Here is a 27,765-nt window from a genome sequence, read left to right on the forward strand (position 1 = left end):
CTTTGACCAATTCATCTTGTGTGGTTTAGAGTCCAGCCCCAGTAAAATCATCCAGCTGCCTTTAGTGGAGTTGGTCCAACCTGGAGAATCTGTGACTCTGAACTGTACAGTATTCACTCAGACCTGTGATGAAGGACGTGTCAGTGTCTACTGGTTAAGGCAAGGTCCTCACCCTCTCATCATCCACACACGTGGCAAGACCAAGACCTCTAAAACGAGCTGCGTCTACCATCTGCAGAGGAAGATACTGAACTGGACTGATGCTGGGATGTACTACTGCGCTGTGGCCTCATGTGGGGAGATACTGTTTGGCAATGGAAGCAAAGTGGACATTGTCACGTTACCGCAGATACAAACCTTCGCCATCCTGTCCATTTGTAGATGTGGAATTATGTTGTTATTCATAGCTATTTGTACTTTTTTTTACTTTATCAAGATGCAGCTAGTCTGTGAAGTGAGGAGTCTAAATATATCTCAATAAAAACATTACGAATTGGTAGAATGCCTCACTGCATTCTTAAATATACTTAGAATTAGTCTTGCCCAAGGGTGTGTTTTGAATGCAAAATACAATTGGGTTTGTTCAGAAATAATATTCTACTTCAGGTGACTTTGATTTATAAAATTGCTTTATTGCTGATTTCTTTTTAATACATGGACAATTATATCCAGTGCATTTATTAAATGAATTGAAAATCGGCTTGAGATCAGCGGTGCAGAAAGCTGCCTCAAAATGGTTCGATTTTACAATCCAAAGAGATCCTGATTAGATGTTTTAGCCAGACAAGTCTTTCAAGGCAATCGAATATATATATATAGATCTCATTAACCTTCTAATGTCACTTATCGTGGTTTTGCCAAACCAACAATAACCCACACAAATACAGTAACAATATGCCACTTGACACTGGACTGTAAGACTGTATAAATAAATGAAAATATAAACTGTAATATGACTGTATGACATACTATAGTACGTCGTTTTTCATCATTTATTTATCGTAAAAACCATGAAAAACGACATACTATAGTATTTATTTGGTCGATAACAATTCCAAGTGGTCCTTGGAACCCCAACCAACCTGTAGGAGTCGCACTTGCCCAGTGACAGTCAAAAGAAATGTGTGATATGTGATGGCAAAACCTGTAATTCTGCATGTAATAAAGGCTCACAAACAAGAGTATCTTTCTTGTTATTTATTTAAATACACTGCAAGTGGACAAAACCAACCTCTGAGAGCTTACAACTGAATGACTGCCTTCTCTGCTGTGCATGATTTCCCCCTATGCAGGAATCATACAACGTAACTGAACAATACAGTGAAAACTTTGAATATGGTGACAAACAATACAAAAATACGAAATACACCACAAATAAAGTTTTATGCATGTATATAGGCCTATGAAAACTCTTATTTTCCAGGCGATCAGTTGCAAAACAATCACTACAATTAAATACAAAATCACCACAGCAAAACAAAATGTAGGCATATAAAAATAAATAATTACAAGCCAAAATATAACTCCAAAATACAGCTGAACAGCTGGAAATTAAGAGTTTTAAGGGGGACGGTTGGACACACATTTTCTTAGACGTTTCAATAATATTACAGCTCTAATAATTAAAGGTGATCAATCAAGCTGCTTAAAGACGGTGGTTTGCTCCTGGGACAGCATGTTGTACATTGTGGTTGTGCGAGTGGTATACAAGGGCTGTCTGTGCTGCTTCAATTCACGGGCCATCTGACACCAGGAACAAGGTGTGCAGAACGTGACAATGGCGCAGTCATCACACATTGAACCCTGACAGCAGAGGGCAGAGTCACAGAGAAACAGTATGTTGATTTTGACAGCAAATTTGGATTTCAGTTTGGATTTTCAGTCTCTTGAATAGTTTATTTCGTTTTAGTCATATTTTAGTCACCTGGAATGTTTTAGTGTCAGTCTAGTTTTAGTTGACTAAATATACAGTTGATTTAGTCGACTAAAATGTATTTTGGTGGGCCTTGCTGAAAATAGCCGATCTACAAGCTGGTATATTTGGTGGACATTTGACCCAATTTCTCCTTTCATTGTCAATGGCAAATATTGAGACAAATATATGTGGGGACAAAAGCTGTACCCTCAAAAATAGAAGATTTAGAAGACATTTTTTTTAAAGAACAGAGGAGACTGAAACACCAAGGATATACATCAACAAAACAGCAATTATTATATTGCATGTCCATATTTCATGAGGAGCTTCTCACATGTGTGCAGTCTATGATTTACATCTCACGGTAAATTTAGTAAAAATACAAAGAAAGAGGGGAAAACTTTAGGGGTAAACTCCTGATAAAAGCCAGTCTGAAAGAGTCTGTTGTGTGTTTTAAGAAGGTATTTAAAGGACAATTCACTTCAAACTGCATTTGGTTGCCCAGGTTTCTCAGGCTCTGAACTGAAGTGCTTGATTGATTAGTATTTATCAACAGTTTGTATATAACCGTTTGGAGAATTACAGTCCATTTCAAGCACAACTCAATACAAAACTGTTAACTGTGGACGACACCATAAAGCATTACACTTGTGTACAATAGGGTCCACCATTTTCAATTCATCATAAACATTTATAGATGTACAAATATACACTTCTATATAGCCAAAAACAGGAAATCAGAGGTAAAAAGGTATTCCGATTCCGATTTTACGGGAGCCAGTTTCGAATTGCAGCCGTCCGTAGGTGCCCTTTGAGAGCAGTTTTGAAGGAGTCAAGGGATTTCCCATGTCTTAATGACTGTTGGTAGGGCGTTCCACATTTTGGTGGCATAGGAACGAAATGACTGCTATGACCTGCTATGACCTTTAACTGCGTGATATTTACCTGTATGTTGTACCTCTCTCTCAATGCAGTCCTCGTGGCAAGAGCAACGGCAGAAACTGCGCACCTGGCAAATGCTAGCGGTGGGCTCGCTAAAAATGCCAGCGGGAAACAGGCACAGTCCACCATAGGCATGCACAGACCTTCTCCAAAATCTGAGGTAGTCTTACAAGCCAAACACAATGGGCACCAGAAACCAAGGCAGCCTGTCAGGGGGACACAGACAAAATGAAGATATGATGGGTCGCATCATTGGCACCAAGTTCACTGACTCCATACACATGCTTTTCAGGGAAAGACACTTACAGATATTCAGGTCCTCAGAGCAGCCGAAGAGGCTGCTGCTCCAAGTCTCGGTCTTTAAGCCGACTGCAGGGGATTGATACATGCCTGGCTGAACTGTAACTACCGAGTCTGTAACTACAGATGTCATTGGGTTGGCTGTAATGTCTGCAGCGGATGTTACCGAGTAGGCAGGAGCTGTAGGGGATGTTACTGGGTAGGCTTCCATGTCTAAGAACACAGAGCGAGAGAGAGAAAAATTAACTTATTAGTACTAAAATGACTTATAGACCAATTATTTGTTTGCAAACATTGGGACTAGGCGCACGCAGCACGGGTGACTGTTTCATGTAATCAATTCCCAACAGATCTCCAAACCTGTTGTTTTGGAGAGCGCTGGTTTCAGTTCATTCAACCTCCTCTCTCTTGTGTTGGCTAGTGAGATGCACCCTACATTTATACTTCAAAGCGCAACAGTATTGCGCACAGAGAACAGCTGATATACAAGCTCACATCGCATCGCGGATGCGACTGTTGTGAGCGTAGAGGTATGCGTGCGCGACACCATCGCACACAGTACAGTGACAGTACAGTACAGGGTACAGTAGAGGGACCCCCACACGGTAACTCTGTAATTTCTCAACCGTTTCGGACGCGGGGCGGCTCGCCGGAATCGGGCCGGCACCCTGGGTGCGTTCCTGTGGGTCTGGAACTCCCCCCCCCCCCCCCCCCCCCCAGGGACCCCCACACGGAGTTGCACCACTTACTTCACACGGGTGTGATTTTTCTATTCACTTGGTCATTAAGGTCCACAGAATGAGAGGCCTGCTCTGCCGGAAACATCGCGGAAAAAAAGTTATGGACATTTTTTTATACCAAACCAAGCATAGACGACCAATATAAGCCAAAATTTCCCACATTTCATCATGCTTTAAGTAACACTCCTTGGCCTAAAAATGTCACAATTGTCACATGCTACTTAAACCATGATGAAATTTGGAAAATGTTGCCTTATATTGGTTGTCTATCTGGTGGGGTATATACAAATGGCCATAACTTTTTTTTTGGCAGAGCAGGCCTCTCATTCTGTGGACCTTAATGACCAAGTGAATAGAGAAAACACAAATAAAAAGTACGGCATCACAGGTTAATCCGTTGAGCTGTTGAGCTTTTGGGCCTGTGGCTCCCCGGCTATGATGTAAATTACCATCCACTCCACACGCGATTTTGGAAGGCTTTCCTCCAAAAGCCTGGTAACGCGAGGTTACCACTCCTGAATGAAGTGACTGGTGCTGGGAGTCACCAGAGACATTTTTCTAACTTTTTTGTTTTGTCCAGGCTATTCTTCTGTTTTATGCATAAAATTAAAAAATAATTATTCAGTCACAGATAACATGGCCTACCTTAAAGTTATTGACCACACACAGTAGGCCTACTAGGCCTGGCCTACATATTGTTGCACCATAGCTGTGTGTGTGTGTGTGTGTGTGTGTGTGTGTGTGTGTGTGTGTGTGTACCAAAATTACCCTGATGATTAGCCTATAGTGATGTCAAACAAGTCTATGAAGTTGACTGAGTAGGGCCTATATGAAAACGTTGAATCTGCAACGTCAACGTGCAACACAATTTTATACATCCCTGCTTCATCTCTCTCTCTCGCTTCAGCGTATGTGGTCGGCATTTACGAGAGTCTAAAATATTGGACTACGGTCGGCAGGGGCGAGCGTGTTTTGGTTACCACGTGCGAGATCAGAGTAAACAAAGTAGCCTATTATGAACCCAAAAAACAGTAGTAGAAAACTAGTAGAGTGCAACGAGAACGACATCTTCTGCACCCAAAGAAGCTCCCGAATTTCTAATTAAAGTGTATTAGCGTTAACAGATAAAAGTAACATACCTTTTCCTACATTCAGTGATTTCAGTCCGTCAATTTGGTAATCCGGCCATACCTTGAGGTGCTCCCTGACCCTGCTGCCTTCTCTCTCTATAGTCTGGCTGGCGAAGGTGAACCATGAGGAGAACTCCTGCTATGTACCAGGCACACACACCAGAGCTAGCTCCCTGGCAAGAATAGGCTATGTCAATTATTAACTTGTTAAAATGAATTATGAAATGCCTGTGTTTATCTATGTGAACGTGATTATGTTATTGAATTATTAATTTGTAACTAAAAGACAAAACATAACAAAATGATTGATTTCAAATTTCACCCCTCAACACTTGAATTCCCTCCATCTTGACCAAATGGTATGTTCCACCTGTGGCCGTGGGGTAGGGTAGTATAGGTAGGCTCAGTGCATGCATTATTATTAATACTGTATATTAAAGTCTAACTCATGTTGATTAGGTGATGTAAAACAAACGGTGCCAACACAAACAATAAAGAGACAATATGACGTCATATTGTCTGTAATTTTTCCCTTCATGGTCAATGGCGCTTTTAAAACAAACATTAAACCTGTATAGGCCTAGGAGCCCCTCAAAAATGGAAAGGAGGCAGCCATCTATATCATTTTCCTAAAGTTGTTCTTTTCTTAATTTTGCTCTCTCCCCTAGCCCCCACACATGTAAAGCATGTGATCAATCAATCAATCAAGCGTCTTTGAGTATAGGCTACCTAGAAAAGCTCTATATAAATTCCAGATATTATTATTTAGACAGATTCTTCACTAAAATACTGATGTTTGTGGTTGCTCCAGCTGGTGGCTTCAAATTTGAGTTGACCTAATTCATTACTTCACCAATTTGAGACAGCAGTTCTAATGGTAAGAAGGTTGTCAATCAACACCGTTGTACTAGTACAGACTAGGCATAGATGCACCCTTCAGGCTTCAGTAGTGTAGTTTTTATCAACTGGCCTCACATATTTCTTTTCTGCACTATGCTGTCTGCTGCTCACTGTCCATGGTGCTGAGAAAATGGCAATTATTGATTAACATGTGTTAATCAATAATGCGCCATAGGCCTGCAGTGTACAGTACAGTACAGTACAGTACAGTGCAGTACAGTACATTATTTCTGAATTTAGTAGATGGATGAGACTGCATTTGAAATCTAAATTTCGTTCCAAGACATTAACCATAACATTTGTCATGTTACATTTTGTTTGAGTGTTTGCTGGCCATTTATATTGATGCTGTCAGGTGATCATGCCAGACCTTATCTTTTGCTGAATTGACAAGATTGATGCTTATTAACTGTCAATTCAGCTTAAGAGACCGCCACACCATAAGATGAATGCAATATGTATTGATAATTACAGATGTTAAAGGGATGAATTAAGTAGTATTTATGAATACACTTATGTTTCATATTTGAATACAATTATGTTTGATAATGATAGAAAACTTTGGTCGCAGGAGAAGAATCGGATCAGATTCTGCCTGCTGAAGGCAGGGGGCTCTTCAGGAGCCAACCACCCATAGATAGGGCCAACCTGGTGGTGCCTGCTGCTTGGGCGGTGTTGGGTGACCTGAACAGAGAGCATGAGTGAGACAAGGGCCCTTTTTGAAACTAGCTCCTCGCCACTCGCCCTACACACTTCCACTCGGTTTGCGTATAGATGTATAAATAATAGAGACGGCACCAGGATTCCCCTCCCATCCAGTGCCATCTCTATTATTTATATATCTATGCTCAAACCAAGTGGAAGTGTGTAGGGCGAGTGAGTCATTTTAAAGGGACTCTGATTGGATCAGATTCTTACCTGATTTTGAACTTTATATTTCACTTGATGCAAGTAATTGGAGTACTAGCTGGGTGAGGGAGGGGATGCACCAGTGCTTGAACACAGACACACACACACATGTTGCATAGAGGTGCCTTAATCCGTAAGCTTTGGAGTAGGCTCGATAGTGTTGAAGTCCCTGCAGAAGTGGAAGAAAATGACTTTAAGCCAGGTCTGATGATGCCATCGTCTACCTCTGTAGATGCTTGACAGAAAGTCCACACACCTGGAGAAGTCACATAGCAGATATTTTTTGTTTTTGTCACATTCCTACGCCTAATAATTTGATGACCGGCGGTCTTATACGGGAGACATTAGCATCTTTCCACCGATCATCAAATGACTGGTAAATGATGCATTTATATAGCGCCTTTATCCAAGGCGCTTTACATAGATTGTGCATTACATTCACCCATTCACACACACACATTCTTACATCGATGGCGGAAACCATGCAAGGCACCAACCAGCACATCAGGAGCAATTAGGAGTGTCTTGCTCAAGGACACTTCCGACACCAACTCTGGGGGAGCCCGGGTTCGAACTGGCAACCTTGCGGTTTCCATCCAGCCACTCTACCCCTGACCCACTGCCGCCACTGGGGTAGGAATGTGACAAAAACAAACCAAAAAATAAATCAAGGCCTCATTGGGTGTTTAATTGACAGAAAACAAGTCCTTTAATGAAAAGACACATGGACAGGGTGAGACTGGAGACAATAATATAACAGGCATTATACTGTATATTTTCATTACATGTGCATAATATGCTGAACTGCAAGACGTCGTCAAACCAACCTCGATCTGTTAAATAAGTGTTACCTTTTTGTTTATGGTATGTCTTGCAGTAAACAGTGTAAACAGTTAAATCTCAGATCTACAAGCTAAATAGACTGTTAAAAGACAGTTTATTATAAAGCAAGTTTTAAGAATAGGGACTGGCCTGTGATTTGTCACAACTCGCCTTTGTGAGGCTTCTGCCGCTTCTCTAAGTAAGCCACCAGCTCTTTGGCTTTATCCAATTTCATAGCCATTTGCTCATTCTCATCAATCATCGAGAGCAAGTTCTCTCTGACTTCGATGTTCACGTTGTCCATGAGTTGAAATATGGGCTGCAGCTTCCTCATCTGGGGGGCGCCTCTCGCAATGATGTCCTGCAACGTGTCAGCATGCCGATCCCATTCAGCGTACATCTCCACAGAGGTTTGACCGATTAATCTTTTGCTCTCCTGACAGGGGAAAGTTCACATTTGTAGTTTAGCGGGTAAGGCATTGAATATTACAACACTGTCAGTTGGATGGATTAAATGGGTTAAATTGCACTACCTCTATTCTAATGTGAAATATAATTGTTGTGCCGACAACCCTTTCCATAATACAGTGATTGCTTCAATGCTTAGTGACTTTAAGTAATTTTAATGTAGCTGACAATTAAGAAGTAGAGATTCTCACCTTTGCATCTTCTGCATACTGTATCATACGACGCGCCTCCTTCAACTGCAATTAAGAGTAAAGATAAGTGATAAAGAATAAAATGTTATTCATATCACCTGGCTCCTCCACATTCTGTGTGAAGTGAGGTCGCTCTTATCGTCATACATCATCATACATTATACATCACATTCCATGCTCAGCCAATCAAATCATTTCAAATGTGGTACACACAGACACACAAAGCTGGGCGTAGGAGGGGCTCCTCAAAAATAGTGCTTTTATGGATCATAACTCTCTGGGTGAAATTAAAACCGGTTGCTTGTATAAGCCTGGTTAAATAGTTTATCATACGATGGTGTCCACATTAAGATGATGTGTGGTATTAGCCACAAGCAACATATCCTATTTTTGAGGGGCGCTAGCCACTCCTATATCCAGCTTTTGGTGTGTGTGCACAAACCTTGTCCTATACAAACATTAAATTCCCATTGACAATGAATGGACAGTTTTACGTCATAGTGTCTGAGCAAATAGACATAGTAACCTTAACGCATGTTCGCCAACCTTAATCCGGTCGTTGTTTCTGCATGTCGGTCCTATGGTGTGTCGGAAAAGGGTGCGCAGCCCGTCTATTTTACGATTAGTGTATGATGATGATGTACGATGATAAGAGCGCCCCTCACTTCACAGTCACACAGGTGTGATTTTTTATATCTGGAATCTAGAGTTGCAATACCAATGACAGCCCATAAATCCAAACAGAAAAGTTATATCTGATTGTATTAAACTATGTTAAACTCACCAATATTGCAGCTGTAAAATGGTAAATGGTGCATTTATATAGCGCCTTTATCCAAGGCGCTTTACATAGATTGTGCATTACATTCACCCATTCACACACACATTCATACAACGATGGCAACAGAAACCATGCAAGGCACCAACCAGCACATCAGGAGCAATTGGGGGTTCAGCGTCTTGCTCAAGAACACTTCGACACCAACTCTGGGGGAGCCCGGGTTCGAACTAGCAACCTTGCGGTTACCATCCAGCCACTCTACCCCTGAGCCACCGCCGCCCAGCTGTACGGGAAGCTTGAATTATCGTCTTTACCATCTGCAAAGTTTTTGATTTGGAGTTTGGAAGCTCGTTGAAAATCACTAAACGGTCCTGCCTACCAACTCAAGTGTAATGCTTTATGGTGTCGTCCACAGTTAACAGTTTTGTTCGCCAACCTTAATCCGGTCGTTGTTTCTGCATGTCGGTCCTATGGTGTGTCGGAAAAGCGTGCGCAGCCCGTCTATTTTACGATTAGTTTGATGTACGATGATAAGAGCACCCCTCACTTCACAGTCACACAGGTGTGATTTTTTTTATATCTGGAATCTAGAGTTGCAATACCAATGACAGCCCATAAATCCAAACAGAAAAGTTATATCTGATTGTATTAAACTATGTTAAACTCACCAATATTGCAGCTGTAAAATGGTAAATGGTGCATTTATATAGCGCCTTTATCCAAGGCGCTTTACATAGATTGTGCATTACATTCACCCATTCACACACACATTCATACACCAATTGCAGCAAGGCACCAACCAGCACCAGGAGCAATTGGGGGTTCAGTGTCTTGCTCAAGGACACTTCGACACTAACTCTGGGGGAGCCCGGGTTCGAACTAGCAACTGTTAGGAGAATATTAATTCTCCTCTCGCTAATATACAATTAATTCTCTATAATTTTTCATTTCACATGTGTATTGAGATTTCCATATAATGCTGAAGTCTGCTGTTCTATTTTTTCCATGTGTCCTCCTTACATTCTTACATTTCAAGTACTCAGACCATGCCCTCCTCGGTCTCCTAGTTCCTGCTGGTGCGAGGAGGTTTACACTGATGAATTAAGGACAAGGTCAGAGGCGCTGAAGAGAATGGGCATCTGCCGAGCGTACAGTATTCGGCTAGGCAGACTGTACCTTTTTCTCAGACGCTTATCTTATCAGGTCGAGACTCCCATGCTACAATTCATCAATGGGTCACTGTCTTGTTCCGGCCTAAACTGCACTCCTTGCTGGAAGCAAGCCAGTTGTTGTCGTGTAAATTAAGAACTTGTCATGATAGGACCACCTCTTTTGCAGATTCTGTGTGTTTATATACTCGAACCAAAGTGCATTTATCCATGTTCACGCGAGGTCTCTACTTGGATAAGTCGTGTCTGCATCATTTTGTATACTTGTGCATAAAGTCTTGTTTTGACACAACCTTGCGGTTACCATCCAGCCACTCTACCCCTGAGCCACCGCCGCCCAGCTGTACGGGAAGCTTGAATTATCGTCTTTACCATCTGCAAAGTTTTTGATTTGGAGTTTGGAAGCTCGTTGAAAATCACTAAACGGTCCTGCCTACCAACTCAAGTGTAATGCTTTATGGTGTCGTCCACAGTTAACAGTTTTGGATTGAGTTGTGCTTGAAATGTACTGTAATTCTCCAATCTGTTAATAAATACTTAAATCAATCAAACCATGTTGCGATATGCAAAACGAGCGCTTACAAACTCCAACACTTAGAAAAGTAATCACTTGCATGGAATTCATTGATATAAAGTAGCTCATAGCGGTGGATTCTTTTTATGAAACAAAAAACACGATAATTCAAGCTTTCTGTACGTACAGCTGCAATTTTGGCGAGTTAAACGTTGTTTTATACAATCAGATATGACTTTTTCATTTGGAAGTATGGGCAGTCAAGGGTTGGTATTGCAACTCTAGATTCCAGATATTAAAAATAGGATCTAGAGTTTGTTGGGGCTAGCGTGGTATGTGGTGTTTCAACTTTCAAGTATAGTATAGTATAGTTTCAAGTATATTCAAATCTGGAATTTTATAGCAAATGAATTTCTTTCTTCATAATAATACATTGTTAGTCTAGTCCATACATGCGCAAATGGCGGCCCGGGGGCCACATGCGGCCCCCACCTTCACTTAATGTGGCCCTCATGTTAATATCAGAATACTGATAAATTATTGATTTCAGCTGTTACAATTCCAAACATGCAAACATGACCCGCTTTTGTATGTCCAATGTGTTTGGATTTAGTTCATAAAGTTATAACTTAAATTAATTTGAAATTAAATAAAGTTTATTTTTCAGGATTTCAATAAAAGAAATTGCCATATTTTTTCAGGATTTCAATTCAAATATAGCAAAAATAGCTCATCTACGAGCTCAAAGCGCGTCGCGGTGTGACGCGTTTTGAGCTTGTAGATCGGCTATTTTTGCTACGACAGTAATATGCAACGTGGCCCTCTGGAGTGAATGGGGAAATATAGTGGCCCTCTCCATGACATCAAAGTTGCCCACCCCTGGTGTAGTCACATAAATAGTTAAATACAGCAATTCCTTAATTACTTACCTGAGCGGCGGTGACCGTAACATCATCTCCAAAGTTACTTTCCATGCAGTTGTCCAGACTAATTAGACACAGCAGACACATCAAGCCCAAGACTCTGGCAGGTCCAGTCAGACTCCTGGACACTCCACTGCCTCCAAACATTGTTGTTCTGCTTAAAGATCACAAACAACCAGCATACAGGACATAGATTAAACACACACACACACGCACACACTTTTTCATCAACAGCTCATCAATGTCATTCTTTTCCGACCATCCAAACAAAATGGAGGAGTGGCGAGACTGGCTGGATAGCTGCTGGCCAGAAGGTCAAGGCTGTTCTGGACTGTCACCTATGCTGCTGCTTAATGTATTTACTATTTTATGGCTTCAACTTTCTCAATAAAACCTTCTAAACTTCACCCTGAGTGGAATATCATTTTCCATAAAAGTTCTAGAGCCCAGAGGCTCTTTGAATACTTTTAAAGGTTGTAGTAACAGGGAAGATCATTACAATAAACAGATAAGGCGAATACAGGACTTTTAGAGCAGTGGTTCTCAAAGTTTTCCCACATGTAGTCGTCGGAGTAATGGGATGTCAGTGTTATGGGCAGTCCCCTTCGTGCCAGGGACCCCAGAAGATAAGGTTTGTGTTAAAACATTCTCTCTCACCGTGGCTCTGCTCTGGAACATTAAAGATAAAAATGGGGTTCAGGTCATTTTCTAGGTTTGCCAGACCCAGGAAACACATCTGTAGCCAACCACTGATTGGTGCCAATTTGGCCAAACCAACTCCTTTAAACTGTTGCAGCAACAAAATAAGTTTGAAACCCCTGCGTGGATTGGAAGTGGAACGCTACAGATCAATACATTTTTACAGTCACTCTCTATAAGTACCTACCCTGTCTGTCTCCTATTCGTGTGTAGCAAAATCATTACTGCACACAGTATGACACGACACCATGAACAACATATCTCTTTTTGAGTGGTGCAGCCTCTCCAATGAACAGCAATGTGTGTCCCTATGTCTGCCTGTCTGTCTGTCAGTCTGTCTGTTTAGGGTCCCTATGTCTGTCTGTTTGTCTGTCTGTCTGTCTGGGGTCCCTATGTCTGTCTGTCTAGGGTACCAACAGGTGCACACTGTGCAGTGTGCACAGGTGCATGATGAGAGGCAGTACAGTACAGTACAGTACAGTACAGTACAGTACAGTACAGTACAGTACAGTACAGAGTACATAGTCCGACAGCCAATAGTCTGACAACCAATAGTCCGACATGCCAATGTACTAAGAGTCCGACAACCAATAGTCCGGCACCCAAATAGTCCGACATGCCAATAGTCTGACGTGACTGTGTACTAAGAGTCCGACAGCCAATAGTCCGACAACAATTAGTCCGGCACCCAAATAGTCCGACATGCCAATAGTCTGACGTGACTGTGTACTAAGAGTCCGACAGCCAATAGTCCGACAACAATTAGTCCGGCCCCCAATAGTCCGACATGCGTACTAAGAGTCCGACAGACAATAGTCCACCAACCAATAGTCCGTCACCCAAATAGTCTGACACCCCAATAGTCTGACGTGACTTCTCGCCCAGTATTCATGTATGGTCCACACACACTGGACTTGGACAACTGGGCACCTAGGGACAGACATGTGGCCACCTCACCTGGACAACTCGGCACAGAACGAGGACACACACACACACACACACACACACACACACACACACACACACACACACACACACACACACACACACACACACACACACACACACACACACACACACACACACACACACACACACACACACACACACACACACACACACACACACACACGTGATTCTTTTTCTAAGTGGTGGAGTTTGGAAGCACTCTAGAAGTCACTGAACGGCCCTGCGTACCACCTATTTCGAATTTGCACATAATGCAGGAGGCAGCAGCGCGACCAGTTAAAGGACCACTTCACCACTTTTCAACATCTCTTCATATAATTGGTCCTCACTAATGTTCATGATAAAACACCACCATTTTTTCCTACTCAGTCTGTGTCTCATAGGAGGGCTTTGGGCAGTTTGGACACCCGTCCACAAGTGACATCATCATTAGGCAGATTATTTTTTAAACAAGATTTGTTTTCAAATATATTTAGATTTGTATTATCGTGAGAACGATGGCTTCAACTTTTGCATTGCAACTTTTCAGGAAAAGAAAGCCTGCCGTTTCTATTAGCTTGGATTCACCATCGATGATGTCACTGGTGGACGGGTTTCTGAACTGCCCACAGCCTTTCTATGAGACACAGACTGAGTAGGAAAAAATGGTGGTATTTTATCATGAACATTAGTGAGGACCAATTATAGGAAGAGAAGTTGAAAAGTGGTCCTTTAATAAAAACGAGTGCTTCCAAAATCCAGACCGCATTAATTCAGCACTTAAACTATAAATTATAGTCAGAGTATAAACACACCGTTAGTCTTTCGTAGCCTGTGCAGACTAGTTGGGGTACATTTCAAACGAAAGCACAAGTCAATACAAAAACTGTTACTTTGTGGACGATCCATGAAAAAGCATTACACTTATTTACAACAGGGGGGAGGGTCCACTATTTTCAATTCATCAGAAAATTTAGAGACGTACTACAACAAATGTTGTCTTATCGGCGGCAAGAATAGTCCGTTCAGTTCCTTACTTACAGTCTCTGTAGCGATGTGAACCGTAATTCCCAAGACAAGAGAAAGACACTGTGATTGCTTTTCTTTTATCACATAGCATGCAACTTTTCTTGAAGCTTCAACCACAACATGATAACAAACACTAGTCGTCCCTCCTTCTTCTTCGTTAGTCTCCGCCCGGCAGGCTGTGCAATGCTGCCCTCCACAGGTTTCGATTATAATAACTCAAATTGGTGAAAATTGGTGCGAATTATTTATAGTGCCCAGTGCCCATGCAGTGCCCAGCCAGTGATGAGTGATTCCGACCCGTAGATGAATTAATTTAGGGATCACTGGATACTTACATTACTTACATTTAGTATTAGTTCTCCTACGCCGCCTGTGTGAGTCGTTTGTGTTTACAAATCTTCACATATTAAACATGGAAAATACCCAATACCTCGCTGTTTCAAAATAACAAATAGTCAAAGACTTATAATAATAAAATCACACCCGTGTGAAGTAAGGGGCGCTCTTATCATCATACTATGAAAACTGCTAAACCCATCAGTCACACGGTCACACCATATGGTCACGCCTCGTGACATCACACCTCCATAGGCTATAATTATGGTCACGCCTCATGACATCACACCTCATGACACGTCACGCCACCATATATGGTCGTCTCCATATATGAAGATCACTACACTGACCTCATCTAACCCTGGATAACCATACATGGAGAAGACTCGATGATCACCTAGATCTGAATATGGAGCCGGCCAGCAACTCTACATCTGACCTCAAACCCTTAGATCTCCATATATGGAGCTGAGCTGTTCTGAAATTCCATATGTTGATCCTCCCCACCCGTCCCTCTTCGATGTATCCCTTTTGACTGATACCTGTCCATTCAAGACAGGTCCGCCCCAAAATTATTAGTGCAGCCGTGCATGGCAGTCGGCGACAACTAGAGTTCTCAACAGGCCAGAAAATTAAGGCCCGGCCCTACCTGGGCCCTCATCAAACCCTGTACACTCAAGACACTGCCCCCGCTGCCACCCTTAGATCTCCATATATGGAGCTGACATGTTCTGACATTCCATATGTTGATCTGACCTCATCAAACCCTGTAGCCTACACTCGACACGCTCCATATATGGCCAGTACAGACATCATTCCATATGTTGATCCCCCCATGCCAAAGCGCCAGCGCTCGCCCATCAGTTGCCGTCACCCAGGCGGATGTGTGCATACAACCTCGCCACTTCTCGCCCTCAGGGCTTCTTACTGGTAGATACAAACAGGGGAAAAACATGAGGCCATTTGTGAGAACCTTGCAAGAAGCTCGCATTAGGTGTACAGATAACATAAGGTTACAAGTTCATCAAGATGTTGCTTATATCCTTTTCAATTATATTTTTGTCAAATTATATCCTGTAATCTTGAAAGTGGCAACCAGTTGTTTGTGGCATAGTGTGATCATAGTTTCTCTGAATATTATGAGTATATTATGGTATTATTATGTGTCCATGCTTAAACATTATAACCACATTGTCATGTGTAGGCTGTTTTGCAAAAGGTAATTTCCACTGAATCATCATTTCTGTGCGTCCCCTTCTGGGAGACTTCTGCTTTTTCTTGGAGTGACATATTGGTCATATAGCCATTTTCAACCTAAAGAGAAAAAAGACAACACAGCCTTTAGAATTATGGGAACTAATGGGTTAACAGTCATAGCTTGAACACTTGAGTTGCTATGGATGTATGTTCATTTCTCAATACTTCCTGAGAGGCGCCTATTTCTGGCCTGGTGTGACAGCATGGGGATTTTTGTCTGGGTATCATGTTAGCATCGATTGAATGAACTGCTTCATGTGGTATTCTGTTGGGAAAATTAACCTACAAATAAAAATGTGGGTCAAGTATTCAAGCATACACACACAATAACATAATATACTCATAATATTCAGCAAAACTATATTATCATAACTAATTGGCACTTTTCAAGATTAATGGATATGATTTGACAACAATATAATTGAATAGCATATAAGCAAAGGATATCTCAACAGAAGGATATTCCAACACATAGTGTGATCATAGTTTCTCTGAGTATATTATGGTATTATGTGTCCATGCTTAAACATTATAACCACATTGTCATGTGTAGGCTGTTTTCCCAATAAAAAAAACCCACATGGAGCATTCCATTCAATCGTGCTAACATGCCACTCACTCTCAGTCATGTTATAAACATTGTGCTCAGTGTGCCACACCATAAAGTGCTATAAAAATGCAATCCATTATTATTATAAGTTTCGCTGGGACAATGGTGTTGAACTGCACACCTCAATGTGCATACCACAGTCGGGGTGCTTATCGCACAATCTGCAACACACTGTATGTATGTGATATTATTTCCTGTTAGCTACACCTTGTTCCACCGAAGTGGAAGTTTCTCGCTGGGCAGGAAGAGACACAGGAAGGATGGCAACAGGGGCCTCTCGTCTACTCGTCTAACCAAACTCTCCACCTGCACATCAATATGAACTTTGTGACCTCATAATGTATCTTGTGTAATCACGCAACCTATTGACTGCCACGTTAGGACCTGTAAAGTAAAAATGATGACTCCTAATTAAGTTATACGACATGTTGTGCTCTGTGTGACATGATTCTGACCTGTACGTGGGACATGTTCTTTGTGAGAATGTTTATGTTACCATGTTACCAGTAGGCAAATGTAAGATGTCAGGAGAGGCCCCTTAGCTGTATCTTACCCTCCAGGACACAATGTACGTATTGTAGTTGCATATTTGCAGTCTCATGGTGCACAGAAGGAGGAGCACAGAAATACACAGACCACAGTCTCAGACACACAGACCATAGATTGCAGATTAGATGCATCTTTACTAAGTGTTGCATGATACATTGAAATACAGTGGTGAAGTACAAATACAGTGATGAAGTACAGTACAGAGAGGGAGCAGGGAGCATCGCGACCCCCACCAGTTGTACAATACAAGTTGCAGCCGTGCGCGAGCGTCATTTCCATCCACCAGCTGTTTAAAAACCCCGGGAGAGAGACCTGGTGTGCTTACAACCACATTGCGCAACGACATTGCTCCCTTCTCCTCACTGGCTGGAGCAATATGGGCTATGTGCAGACACGCCATTTTGGAAAGAACTTGAGCCTTCATTAGTATCAGCGGTAACACCTGTGAAGGAAGTAGGGAAGCAGCCCGGAAGTAGGAAGAGTTATTATCCTGTGTGCATATAGCATAGATATTAAAAAATATAGATGCCTCATGGCCACTGCAGTTCATTGGAGCGACCTCCAATGGGTACCAAGTGGTGCTAGTGTTTCGGAAATTCTTCCTTCGCACCTCCGCGACCTCCAAGGTCAACAGACACTGCTCGGCTCCACAAGCCAGTCAGTTCCTCTTTTTACTTGTTGCTATCTTCCCAAAGTCTGCCCAGAGCAGCCCCTCCCTTTCTGATATCGTGTGTGAAAGAATATATACCCTGTGCGTGTGCCCTCACCTTTTTTATTTGTGTTCTTGCAACGGCTATCAACCGCGTGCAACTTCATCATTTGTGTGCACACATCTCTCTTGTATTAAAGCCACAAAGGCAACTATCCTTCCTTCAATTTGGAAGTATACAGTTAGACTTTGTACTCAATCTGCAGCCTGCGGCTTCTCTAAGACTCAGTCACTCTGTGTTTTTGTGATGCTGTCAAACAACAACGTATCTAGGTCATTTGTAGATCTGGCATCCTAAATTATATAGTGTACTGTATAGTATACAAATCTACAAATTGTATACAGTGTATACAACATGGGTGCCCACACTTTTTTGACTTGAGATTAGATCTACTTTTAAAATGACCAGCTCAACAAAAAAAAGTGCTGAAAATACGTTAAAAAATAGATTGATTGATTGAAGTATTTATTAACAGTTTGGAGAATTACAGTACATTTCAAGCACAACTCAATTACATTACATTATACAAACACTTAGTGGGACATGAGATGGGGGTGGTCTTCCTCCCATTCTGTATGGAATTGGTAGGTTTTTGGGTTCTTTGCCGCACACATTTTTATATAGGCTAACTAATTGAAATGGGGATTTGGCCTACTTTAAAAGTTTAAAAGTTTAAAGTTTCGTGATTTTTGTTTACAAATATGTTTTTATATTTTAATTATTTTTAGGGGAATGTCATGTGGTCTACCTGCACAGCCTTTGTGATCTACTGATAGATCGCGATCTACCTTTTGGGCACCTCTGGGTGTAGTTTCAATGTATGTAGATGTGTACAATTATTAATGTACAGTTGTACACATTGTAGTGTCACTGTGGTACAGTGTGACATCAAATTGTATATTTGAAAAGTATAGTTATGTAGCCTAAGTATAATTAACCAAATGGCTATGCATAATGTCCCATTTCAAGTTTTCAATGAATAAAATAAAAAATATGTTTTGTAATAGCCTAACTAATAATCAAAGTTTTCAAATAAATGTAGTGGAATAAAAGTACAAATTTGCCTCTGAGATGTATTGGAGTACAAGTAAAAGTATTGGAAATTGGGACATACTCAAGTAAAGTACAAATAATATTGTACAGTACTTAAAGGGGAAAACCACCCATTTTCAATATTTTAATGTCATTAATATACCTTAGAGCTGTTGTGTGGAAATAATAAAAAAGTCCCCCCATTCTGTGTTTCCTAGAACTGTAATTATGAAAAAAATCATTAACATGGTGAAACACATCTTGATGACATCATCAAGATGTGTTTCACCATGTTAATGATTTCTTTCAGACCTCTAGTTCTAGGAAACACAGAATGGGGGGACTTTTTATTATTTCCACACAACAGCTCTAAGGTATATTAATGACATAGTAAAATGTTGAAAATGAGTGGAATGCCCCTTTAAGTAAATGTACTTGGTTACTTTCCACCACTGAAACTTGGATTGCTTGTTTCCGTCTAAAGTTCTAAACCGAATCTCTTTGCCAAAAATAGCCTGCAACGTGGTGTAGGCTTGTAGATGATCAAAAGACAAAAGGGATAGAATATCAGAAGATGTTCTGCCCCCCGCATGTTTATTTTTTATGACATCTAGTGGTGAAATGTTATATTGCATTCAGTATTTTTCTTTTTTGTGTACTTTATGGCCCGCCTGTCTTTCCGTACCCAGCTCAAGACAGGCTGTGTTTATATATACGACTCACAACACAAATAGTATGAGAGCACAAAGACAGTTCAAGCTTCAGTCTCCAAGCGTACTACTTTTTATGTTGTGGATTTTGAAGGTCTAAACCTGTAAGTTTCTTTTGAATGTAATATGCAAATGAATTCTTTGATATATTATTTGTGCATTTTCAGTTTAAGACTTCTTTTAGTTTGATTATAGTTGTTATTGTTGGAAGCTAATTCATATATAGCATTGTATCTCTAACAATGTTAGCTTGGATGCTAAAGCCTCATAATATGCTACTATATGTTCTCATTTTGTCTTAAATGTGCATAATATGCTAGTGCAATTAACATGCTAGTGCAATTAAATTAAAGGTTTGTGCGCACGCGCTTTGAAAAGCCTTGTGTAGCAGTAGCTCGACCGTTTCGATTGATTGAAGTAGTATTTATTAACCGCAGAATTACAGTACATTTCAAGCACAACTCAATACAAAGCTGTTAACTGTGGACAACACCATAAAGCATTACACTTGTTTACAATAGGGTCCACCATTTTCAATTCATCATTATATTTAGAGACGTACAGTACAGATATACACAAAAAACAGGAAATCATCAAAAAGGAAAACAAACATACAGCGAGGGTAAAAATTGGGTGGGTGGGGAATTCAGATTTTACGGGGGCCAGTTTCGAATTGCACCCGTCCGTATAGTGCCCTTTGAGGGCGGTTTTGAAGGAGTCGAGGGATTCGCATGTCTTAATGACTGTTGGTAGGGCGTTCCACATTTTGTTTCATAAGCCAGTTGAGTCCAACTTTTCACCATACGCAAGTTTTTTTGGCCTGAGCAAGGACAACAGATGTTGCTTATCTGTATTAGCCATGGCCACAGTGCCACACATCCCGTTATTCGGGAGAACAGGAGTCTCTGTGGTCTCTTTATGTAGTTTGGCAAACAATGACAGGAAAACCAGTGTCCCGGATGCCAGCATGCAATGTGTTATGAAGTATGGCTATGTATGATTTATTGCTCAAGTAAATACCCATGACTCCAGTACCAATATTAAAAAGGTAAAATAGAACAAATATGGTTCATAATTGCGACTGAAGGTTAACTATGGAATCGTGTGTTTTTGACACCTAACCCACAATCCCCGTCACTCTGTCATGACTCACGACACTCCCATCACTCACCCCAGGCAAGCCCCCGGGTCATCGTGACATCACATGACATCAGCCCCCTGGTCACCCCAGGCAAGCCCCCATGTGCCCAGGTCATCGTGATGATTCCATAGTTAACTGCGACCTTTGCAGCAACCACAGTGGTTATCATGAGACTGTCGCAATATGATCATATATTTGCATTCCCAAATATGGGCTTAATATGGATCATAGTCAGGGATCTCCATATATGGGCATAACAGGGGTTGTATTAGGGTATCAGCTGGAAATTCCCATATATGGAACTTTTTTCCCTCCCTCCTATATACAGCTTTTGTCCCCACATGTTTGTCTCAAGATTTGCCATGGACAATGAAAGGGGAATTCAGGTCAAATGTCCGCTAAATCTTGTCCCCACACGTCTCAAGATTTGCCATTGACAATGAACGGATCAATTAGGTCAAAATGGGCTGTCAATGGAGGGTATTGCAACTCTCGATTCATTGTGTGTGTGTGTGTGTGTGTGTGTGTGTGTGTGTGTGTGTCCTGTATTCCCTCTAAGCAGCTGCAGAACAACAATGTCTGGTGACGGAGCTGCAAGAATCCTGGGCTTGATGTTCAGTCTGCTGGGTCTGCTGTCTCTGACCAATGGTGCATGGCGGTGCACGGTAAATACAAGGAATACCGGAGAACTCGCCAGTTTACCAAGTCGCCACGGCGAAAATTCGTCATCAATGTCTTCATCGTTATGCTAACATACTGTCTTCATCAGTGTAGTATGTCAAACTCACAGATGTTATAGTTCATTTCCAAAGTGATCAAATTATTTTGTGCAATTAAATGGTCAGCTATATGATGATAAAAAGGTGAGTATGTGAATACCAATGATAAGTAGGCCTACCATTTCAGGAATTGTTTACTAATTAATTACATTGTTTCTGTACTTTGGTGTTTAAACTTTTAGCATTCCTACTTTCTCTAGTGTTAACTCTAAACAACTATCCCCTCTCTCTCTCTCAATGCAATTTAAATGAAGGTGAAGTAAAACTAAATCGCGGCGAGTTGGTAAACTGCCGAGTTCTCCGGATACCAATACAAGTACCACCACCTGGCCACGTAGTCTCGCATGACCAGAATTGTTGCCTCTCGCAATTTTCCATCCCTGAAGTTTTCAAATAATTGTAGTAGTGGAGTAAAGTACAATATTTGACTCAAGAGATGTAGAAAGTACCTCAAACTTGTACTTGAGTAGATATAAGTAAGTAGCCTTGCCGAGCCATGAGGCCCATAGGGCAGGAGCCTATCTCCTGTTTCTGTAGCGTGAGGCAGCTTGATGTACAAGTACACCCCCTGGACATGACGCTAGTATGTCGCAGGGACTTACCCCCAATCCAACCCTGCTTGAGTGTCAAGCAGGGAGGCACTGGGTCCCATTTTTAGAGTCTTTGGTATGACCCGGCCAGGGATCGAACCCCGACCTCCCAGTCTCAGGGCGGACACTATAACCACAAGGCCACTGAGCTTGAGTAAATATACTTTTCCACAAATAGCAGACCTGCTACACGCTCATAATGCTTGTCTCAGACTCTATATATGTAGAGTAGTAATGACGACAACTCCATAGATGCATACAAAAGAAAAAAGTAGGCTACCAAATTCGTGGCACTGCATCTTGAAGTATTTTCTTTTTAAAGGCAAGTTCTCCAGTACTAGTAAAAAACTAAACCGAGCAACTTTCACTTGAGCCCTTCTCCTGTTTACTTAGCATAAAGCACCTTGCTGTACAAGTACACCCCTTGGACATGATGCTAGTATGTGTATGTCACAGAGACGTACTCAATCCAACCCTGCTGAGTGCAGAGCGGGGAGGCATTGGGTACCCTTTTTTTTACAGTCTTTGGTATGACTAGACCAGGAATTTAAATCTCGACTTCCCTTTGTCCAACATTGTGACTAATGCGTTACAGCGAACACTCTGATCACTGCACTTCTCCCCAGGTGTTTGAATAACTATCATTTTGTTCTTCAGCGTCTAGGCAGGGCTTAAAGTTCTCAGTCCTGGGGACTGATTTCAGTCCTGAGGATCTCATAGGGGTCATTTAATGAGATCAGTGCAGATTTGCAAAAAAACATTTTCAGTCTTGGGATTGTTTTTGGCTTTAAGCCCTGTGTCTAGGGGTTTGATCATGATGTGAGATGATTTTAGTTGTTTAGCTCCGGTCATTCTGTTGGAAGGAAAGGAATCGTTGTCATTTTCATAATGCATATCACTTGATTCGCACTAACCTCAACTTCTACACTTGTGTTTATTGTTTACTGTTAATTGCAGGACTCGGTGGCGGTGTGTCAGACCATAGAAAATGCAGAAGCTGCAAGGGTGAGAACATTTTTATTTTTCAACTGTTTCAACTACAGTAGAACCCCTTTTGGTGTTTTACCCCTTCAGGTCGGGAACCCATTTTGGGTTTCTGTACAGTATGTACAGTATTCAAAATTTTTAAAAAAATGATGGTGCTATATAAATATTTGAAGTTTTTCAGAAAACTTAGGTCAGGATTTAGAAGGCGTGTTTAGAATCGACCTCAGGCCTAAATGGGTTAAATCTGTTAAGAGTCGATTTAACAGCTATTTAAACTTTAGACTGATGCTACTGTAGTGTCTACAGTCCTATACTTAATGGCACTACTGGTTGCCGACGGCCAGGTGGAAGTTCTTACGTGTGCCAGTACAAACTGATCTCCAAAACATGTCCGTTGAGTTTGACTTTTGCTTTATTTTCTGCAGTCATTTTCCTATACAACATACAGATAAAATAATAAGAAAGAAACAGTAACACAGGAGACCAGCCCTCCTGAACACAGTGGAAAACTGTTAGGAAGACTTTCTATGGGTGCCTAGTGGTATCAGTTCCTCCACCTCTGGGCCCCAAGGTCACGGACACTCATATTTGATGTCCAGGCTCTCTCTCTGAAACCAGCCCCTCCCTTATGGTATTTTCTGTACTGATAAAAACTCTGTGTTTCTTTGTTCATCATGTTACTTGCACCCGGACTAAGCCGCATGAAACTTTCATCAAGTGTGTGCACATATCTGTGACTTAAACCCACAAAGACAGCTTTGCTTCAATTCCTTCTCATTAATTTGTACACTATAACGGTTGAGGAATAAGTATTGCAAAAGCTGTCTCAAGTGATTCAAAGTGATAATTATTACACGTATAAATACGCAGATGTTAATTGACAGATGTGCTCATGGCTGAATCTTCAAGCAACATAACATGAGAAAGCAGGACACAAGTATTATATTGTCCCAGTTCAGAGAGAGAGAGAGAGAGAGAGGTGAGGGGGAGAATGAAGCGAGAGGAAGAAGAATGCAGGGAGGACCCAACGCTATCTGTGTGCGAAGACCTTGACAAGTTTCCCAGAGTCGGAGAGAAAACATTAATATAATTGCACAGAATAATGATCAACCTTTTTATGAAAAATGCTAAATCTTAGTGATTTATAATTGGTTGAAGACATGCACTGATGCACATAACCAACACAAAGTAGACAGGCCCTCGAATAGCCATTCTGGGGTCAACATGACTTGATCTCAAGGGGCCCTGTGGGTGCTATATGAAACAAATACAGTAGTAAGATGGTTACGTTATATTACTTGAGCGTTAGGGCCAATTCATACTCCTATTTTACCGCTGTTTCGGCGCTGTAGTGCCGAAATGATTTCGGCTCGTCAGAAATTTTCAGTAGCACCAAAGAGCCAACTTTAGGACGGTCCCCGCCCCCCCGAACCTCAAATGACGTCACATTGTAGGCTCTACAGAGCCGAACCGACTTTTATTTCGGCTCTAAAATAAGAGTATGAATCGGCCCTTACTTACACCGAACACCCTCTAATAGAACATTCTTGCATACTGTAATGTGTTACTTTACGGTATGCAATGCATTACCTGATGACTGACTACAACTATGTACCTTCATCCACCAGGATAGCACTCAGTCAGTCCGTACAACCGCTCAGGAGTTGCTTGCTGAATTTGCACGCCATGCAGAAACAATGCGGGACATCATTGGGAGAGGCCCCACGCAGATGGTGCTGAAGTTACAGCCGATGTATAAAATAATGGACACCTTGATTGCCAAAGCCAATCAGGACTTACTTGGGTTGAAGGAAGAGCATGAGCTAATGGAGCTGAGCTTGGCTCGAGCTAAAAACCAGTTCGGTCATGACATCAACGAAACCTATGCAATTGCTGATAAGCCCCAAATTTCTCTTTAAGGGAAAACAATGGAATAGGAGCGCACACCAAAGGAAATAACTATTTCAAAGAAAAGTGGTCGCACAGGCACAGCTCATAGTCACAATGCAATAACCTTTTTTATTATTTAAGACCAACGTTTCTGTATCTGTCACTCTTCTTCAGTGTATATGAATTTCAACTTTCTCTTAACGACTTGAAGTGCAGCTGGCTACTCTGGGCTGGGGGGAACATTTGCCAAAAATTGTTCATGTACAAGCATAATGTGAGATCATAATAATTATCACTTCTGTTCTGTGTCTGCATCCTGTTGACCTGACTGTTTGAGATTGCCTTCCATTGGTACTTCTACTACTTAGCAATGCTCTCAGCAAACACATTCTCTTAGTACTAACTAGACTAGAGTGCCTCCATCCTGTTCTGTTACACACTGCCATAGCCTTCTCTTTTTGCTCCCGTTCTTGAACAAAGCCTTTTTAATAAACTTTTAATAAATAAACTCTTTACCTCGAGACCATCTCAGTATTTTTCTTCTCAGATGGTAGAAGTTTTGTTAACGTATAATTTCTACCACAGTAGGCAGTTCCTCATATTTGATGTCCAGGCTCTCTCTCTGAAACCAGCCCCTCCCTTATCGTATTTTCTGTACTGATAAAAACTCTGTGTTTCTTTGTTCATCATGTTACTTGCACCCGGACTAAGAGCCGCATGAAACTTTCATCAAGTGTGTGCACTTATCTGTGACTTAAACCCACAAAGACAGCTTTGCTTCAATTCCTTCTCAGTAATTTGTACACTAACGGTTGAGGAATAAGTATTGCAAAACCTGTCTCAAGTGATTCAAAGTGATAATTATTACACGTATAAATACGCAGATGTTAATTGACAGATGTGCTCATGGCTGAATCTTCAAGCAACATAACATGAGAAAGCAGGACACAAGTATTATATTGTCCCAGTTCAGAGAGAGAGAGAGAGAGAGAGAGAGGTGAGGGGGAGAATGAGGCGAGAGGAAGAAGAATGCAGGGAGGACCCAACGCTATCTGTGTGCGAAGACCTTGACAAGTTTCCCAGAGTCGGAGAGAAAACATTAATATAATTGCACAGAATAATGATCAACCTTTTTATGAAAGATGATAAATCTTAGTGATTTATAATTGGTTGAAGACCAACACACCAGGCCCTCGAATAGCCATTCTGGGGTCAACATGACTTGATCTCAAGGGGCCCTGTGGGTGCTATATGAAACAAACACAGTAGTAAGATGGTTACGTTATATTACTTGAGCGTTAGGGCCGATTCATACTCTTATTTTACCGCTGTTTCGGCACTGTAGTGCCGAAATGATTTCGGCTCATCAGAAACTTTCAGTAGCACCGAAGAGCCGACTTTAGGACTTACTTACACCAAACACCCTCTAATAGAACATTCTTGCATACTGTAATGTGTTACTTTACGGTATGCAATGCATTACCTGATGACTGACTACAACTATGTACCTTCATCCACCAGGAGATCATTCTGTCAGTCCGTACAACCTCTCAGGAGTTGATTGCTGAATTTGCACGCCATGCAGAAACAATGCAGGACATCATTGGGAGAGGCCCCACGCAGATGCTGCTGAAGTTACAGCCGATGTATAAAATAATGGACACCTTGATTGCCAAAGCCAATCAGGACTTACTTGGGTTGAAGGAAGAGCATGAGCTAATGGAGCTGAGCTTGACTCGAGCTAAAAACCAGTTCGGTCATGTCATCAACGAAACCTATGCAATTGCTGATAAGCCCCAAATTTCTCTTTAAGGGAAAACAATGGAACAGGAGCGCACACCAAAGGAAATAACTGTTTCAAAGAAAAGTGGTCGCACAGGCACAGCTCATAGTCACGATGCAATAACCTTTTTTTATTATTTAAGACCAACGTTTCTGTCACTCTTCTTCAGTGTATATGAATTTCAACTTTATTTAAGACCAACGTTTCTGTATCTGTCACTCTTCTTCAGTGTATATGAATTTCAACTTTCTCTTAACGACTTGAAGTGCAGCTGGCTACTCTGGGCTGGGGGGAACATTTGCCAAAAATTGTTCATGTACAAGCATAATGTGAGCTTATAATATCACTTCTGTGTCTGCATCCTGTTGACCTGACTATTTGAGATTGCCTTCCATTGGTACTTCTACTACTTAGCAATGCTCTCAGCAAACACATTCTCTTAGTACTAACTAGACTAGAGTGCCTCCATCCTGTTCTGTTACACACTGCCATAGCCTTCTCCTTTTTGCTCCCGTTCTTGAGCAAAGACTTTTTTAATAAACTTTTAATAAATAAACTCTTTACCTCGAGACCATCTCAGTATTTTTCTTCTCAGATGGTAGAAGTTTTGTTAACGTATAATTTCTACCACAGTTGTTAAATGTTGTCACAAAGTCTTTACTGTAGAAGAATGGTTTGTTCATCCTTGATGTGTTCAGTAAAAGTGTTATTCACCACATACTATACACATGTACAGTATGTGTACACAATAAGTATACAATACATTGTTCACAAACCAAACGCTTGTACTGTAACATGGACACGGACACGTCAACGCTATGTTGTGTGTGCGTTCTCGTACACAAGATATTTGGGCTGTCAATTTGGTAAAGAGTTTGAGTGTAGTGTGAGAAGTCGTCGGAAAAATACATTTCCAACTTATAAAAAATAACATAACACACTTACTAGAAGGCACACTGGGCTGCCATGAGCATAATTTAATTTAGTCAAAAGTGAACCTAATCTGATTTC

The 27,765-nt window shown here is 41.3% G+C and overlaps 1 protein-coding gene and 2 long non-coding RNA genes across 6 annotated transcripts; 1 reads left to right on the top strand and 2 right to left on the bottom strand.

Annotated features, from left to right (window-relative positions):
* Nucleotides 1–1,188: 1,188 nt before the first annotated feature.
* LOC306914046 lies at nt 1,189–5,532 on the bottom strand. The gene is made up of 4 exons (XR_013788636.1): nt 5,037–5,532; nt 3,164–3,370; nt 2,861–3,063; nt 1,189–1,803 (listed from the first exon to the last, which is right to left on the bottom strand). It is a non-coding gene; the product is annotated as an uncharacterized lncRNA (long non-coding RNA).
* A 1,982-nt stretch (nt 5,533–7,514) lies between these two features.
* LOC306913965 (uncharacterized protein) lies at nt 7,515–14,569 on the bottom strand. Of its 4 annotated transcripts, none has more exons than XM_079490809.1 (4): nt 14,393–14,569; nt 11,711–11,861; nt 8,318–8,362; nt 7,515–8,094 (listed from the first exon to the last, which is right to left on the bottom strand). In XM_079490809.1, the coding sequence occupies exons 2-4, from the start codon at nt 11,849–11,851 to the stop codon at nt 7,819–7,821; spliced, it is 462 nt and encodes a 153-aa protein (XP_079346935.1). In that variant the 5' UTR covers nt 11,852–11,861; nt 14,393–14,569; the 3' UTR covers nt 7,515–7,818. The 4 variants fall into 4 exon arrangements, with proteins under 4 accessions (XP_079346935.1, XP_079346933.1, XP_079346932.1 ...); XM_079490807.1 differs by having other exon boundaries at nt 11,711–11,858; nt 14,389–14,569; XM_079490806.1 differs by having other exon boundaries at nt 14,389–14,569.
* A 4,991-nt stretch (nt 14,570–19,560) lies between these two features.
* Nucleotides 19,561–25,492, top strand: LOC306914037. The gene is made up of 4 exons (XR_013788635.1): nt 19,561–19,688; nt 21,288–21,390; nt 23,052–23,099; nt 24,710–25,492. It is a non-coding gene; the product is annotated as an uncharacterized lncRNA (long non-coding RNA).
* Nucleotides 25,493–27,765: the final 2,273 nt, after the last annotated feature.

Source organism: Electrona antarctica (assembly GCF_951216825.1).
Source record: "Electrona antarctica genome assembly, chromosome: 21".
Taxonomy (NCBI): domain Eukaryota; kingdom Metazoa; phylum Chordata; class Actinopteri; order Myctophiformes; family Myctophidae; genus Electrona; species Electrona antarctica.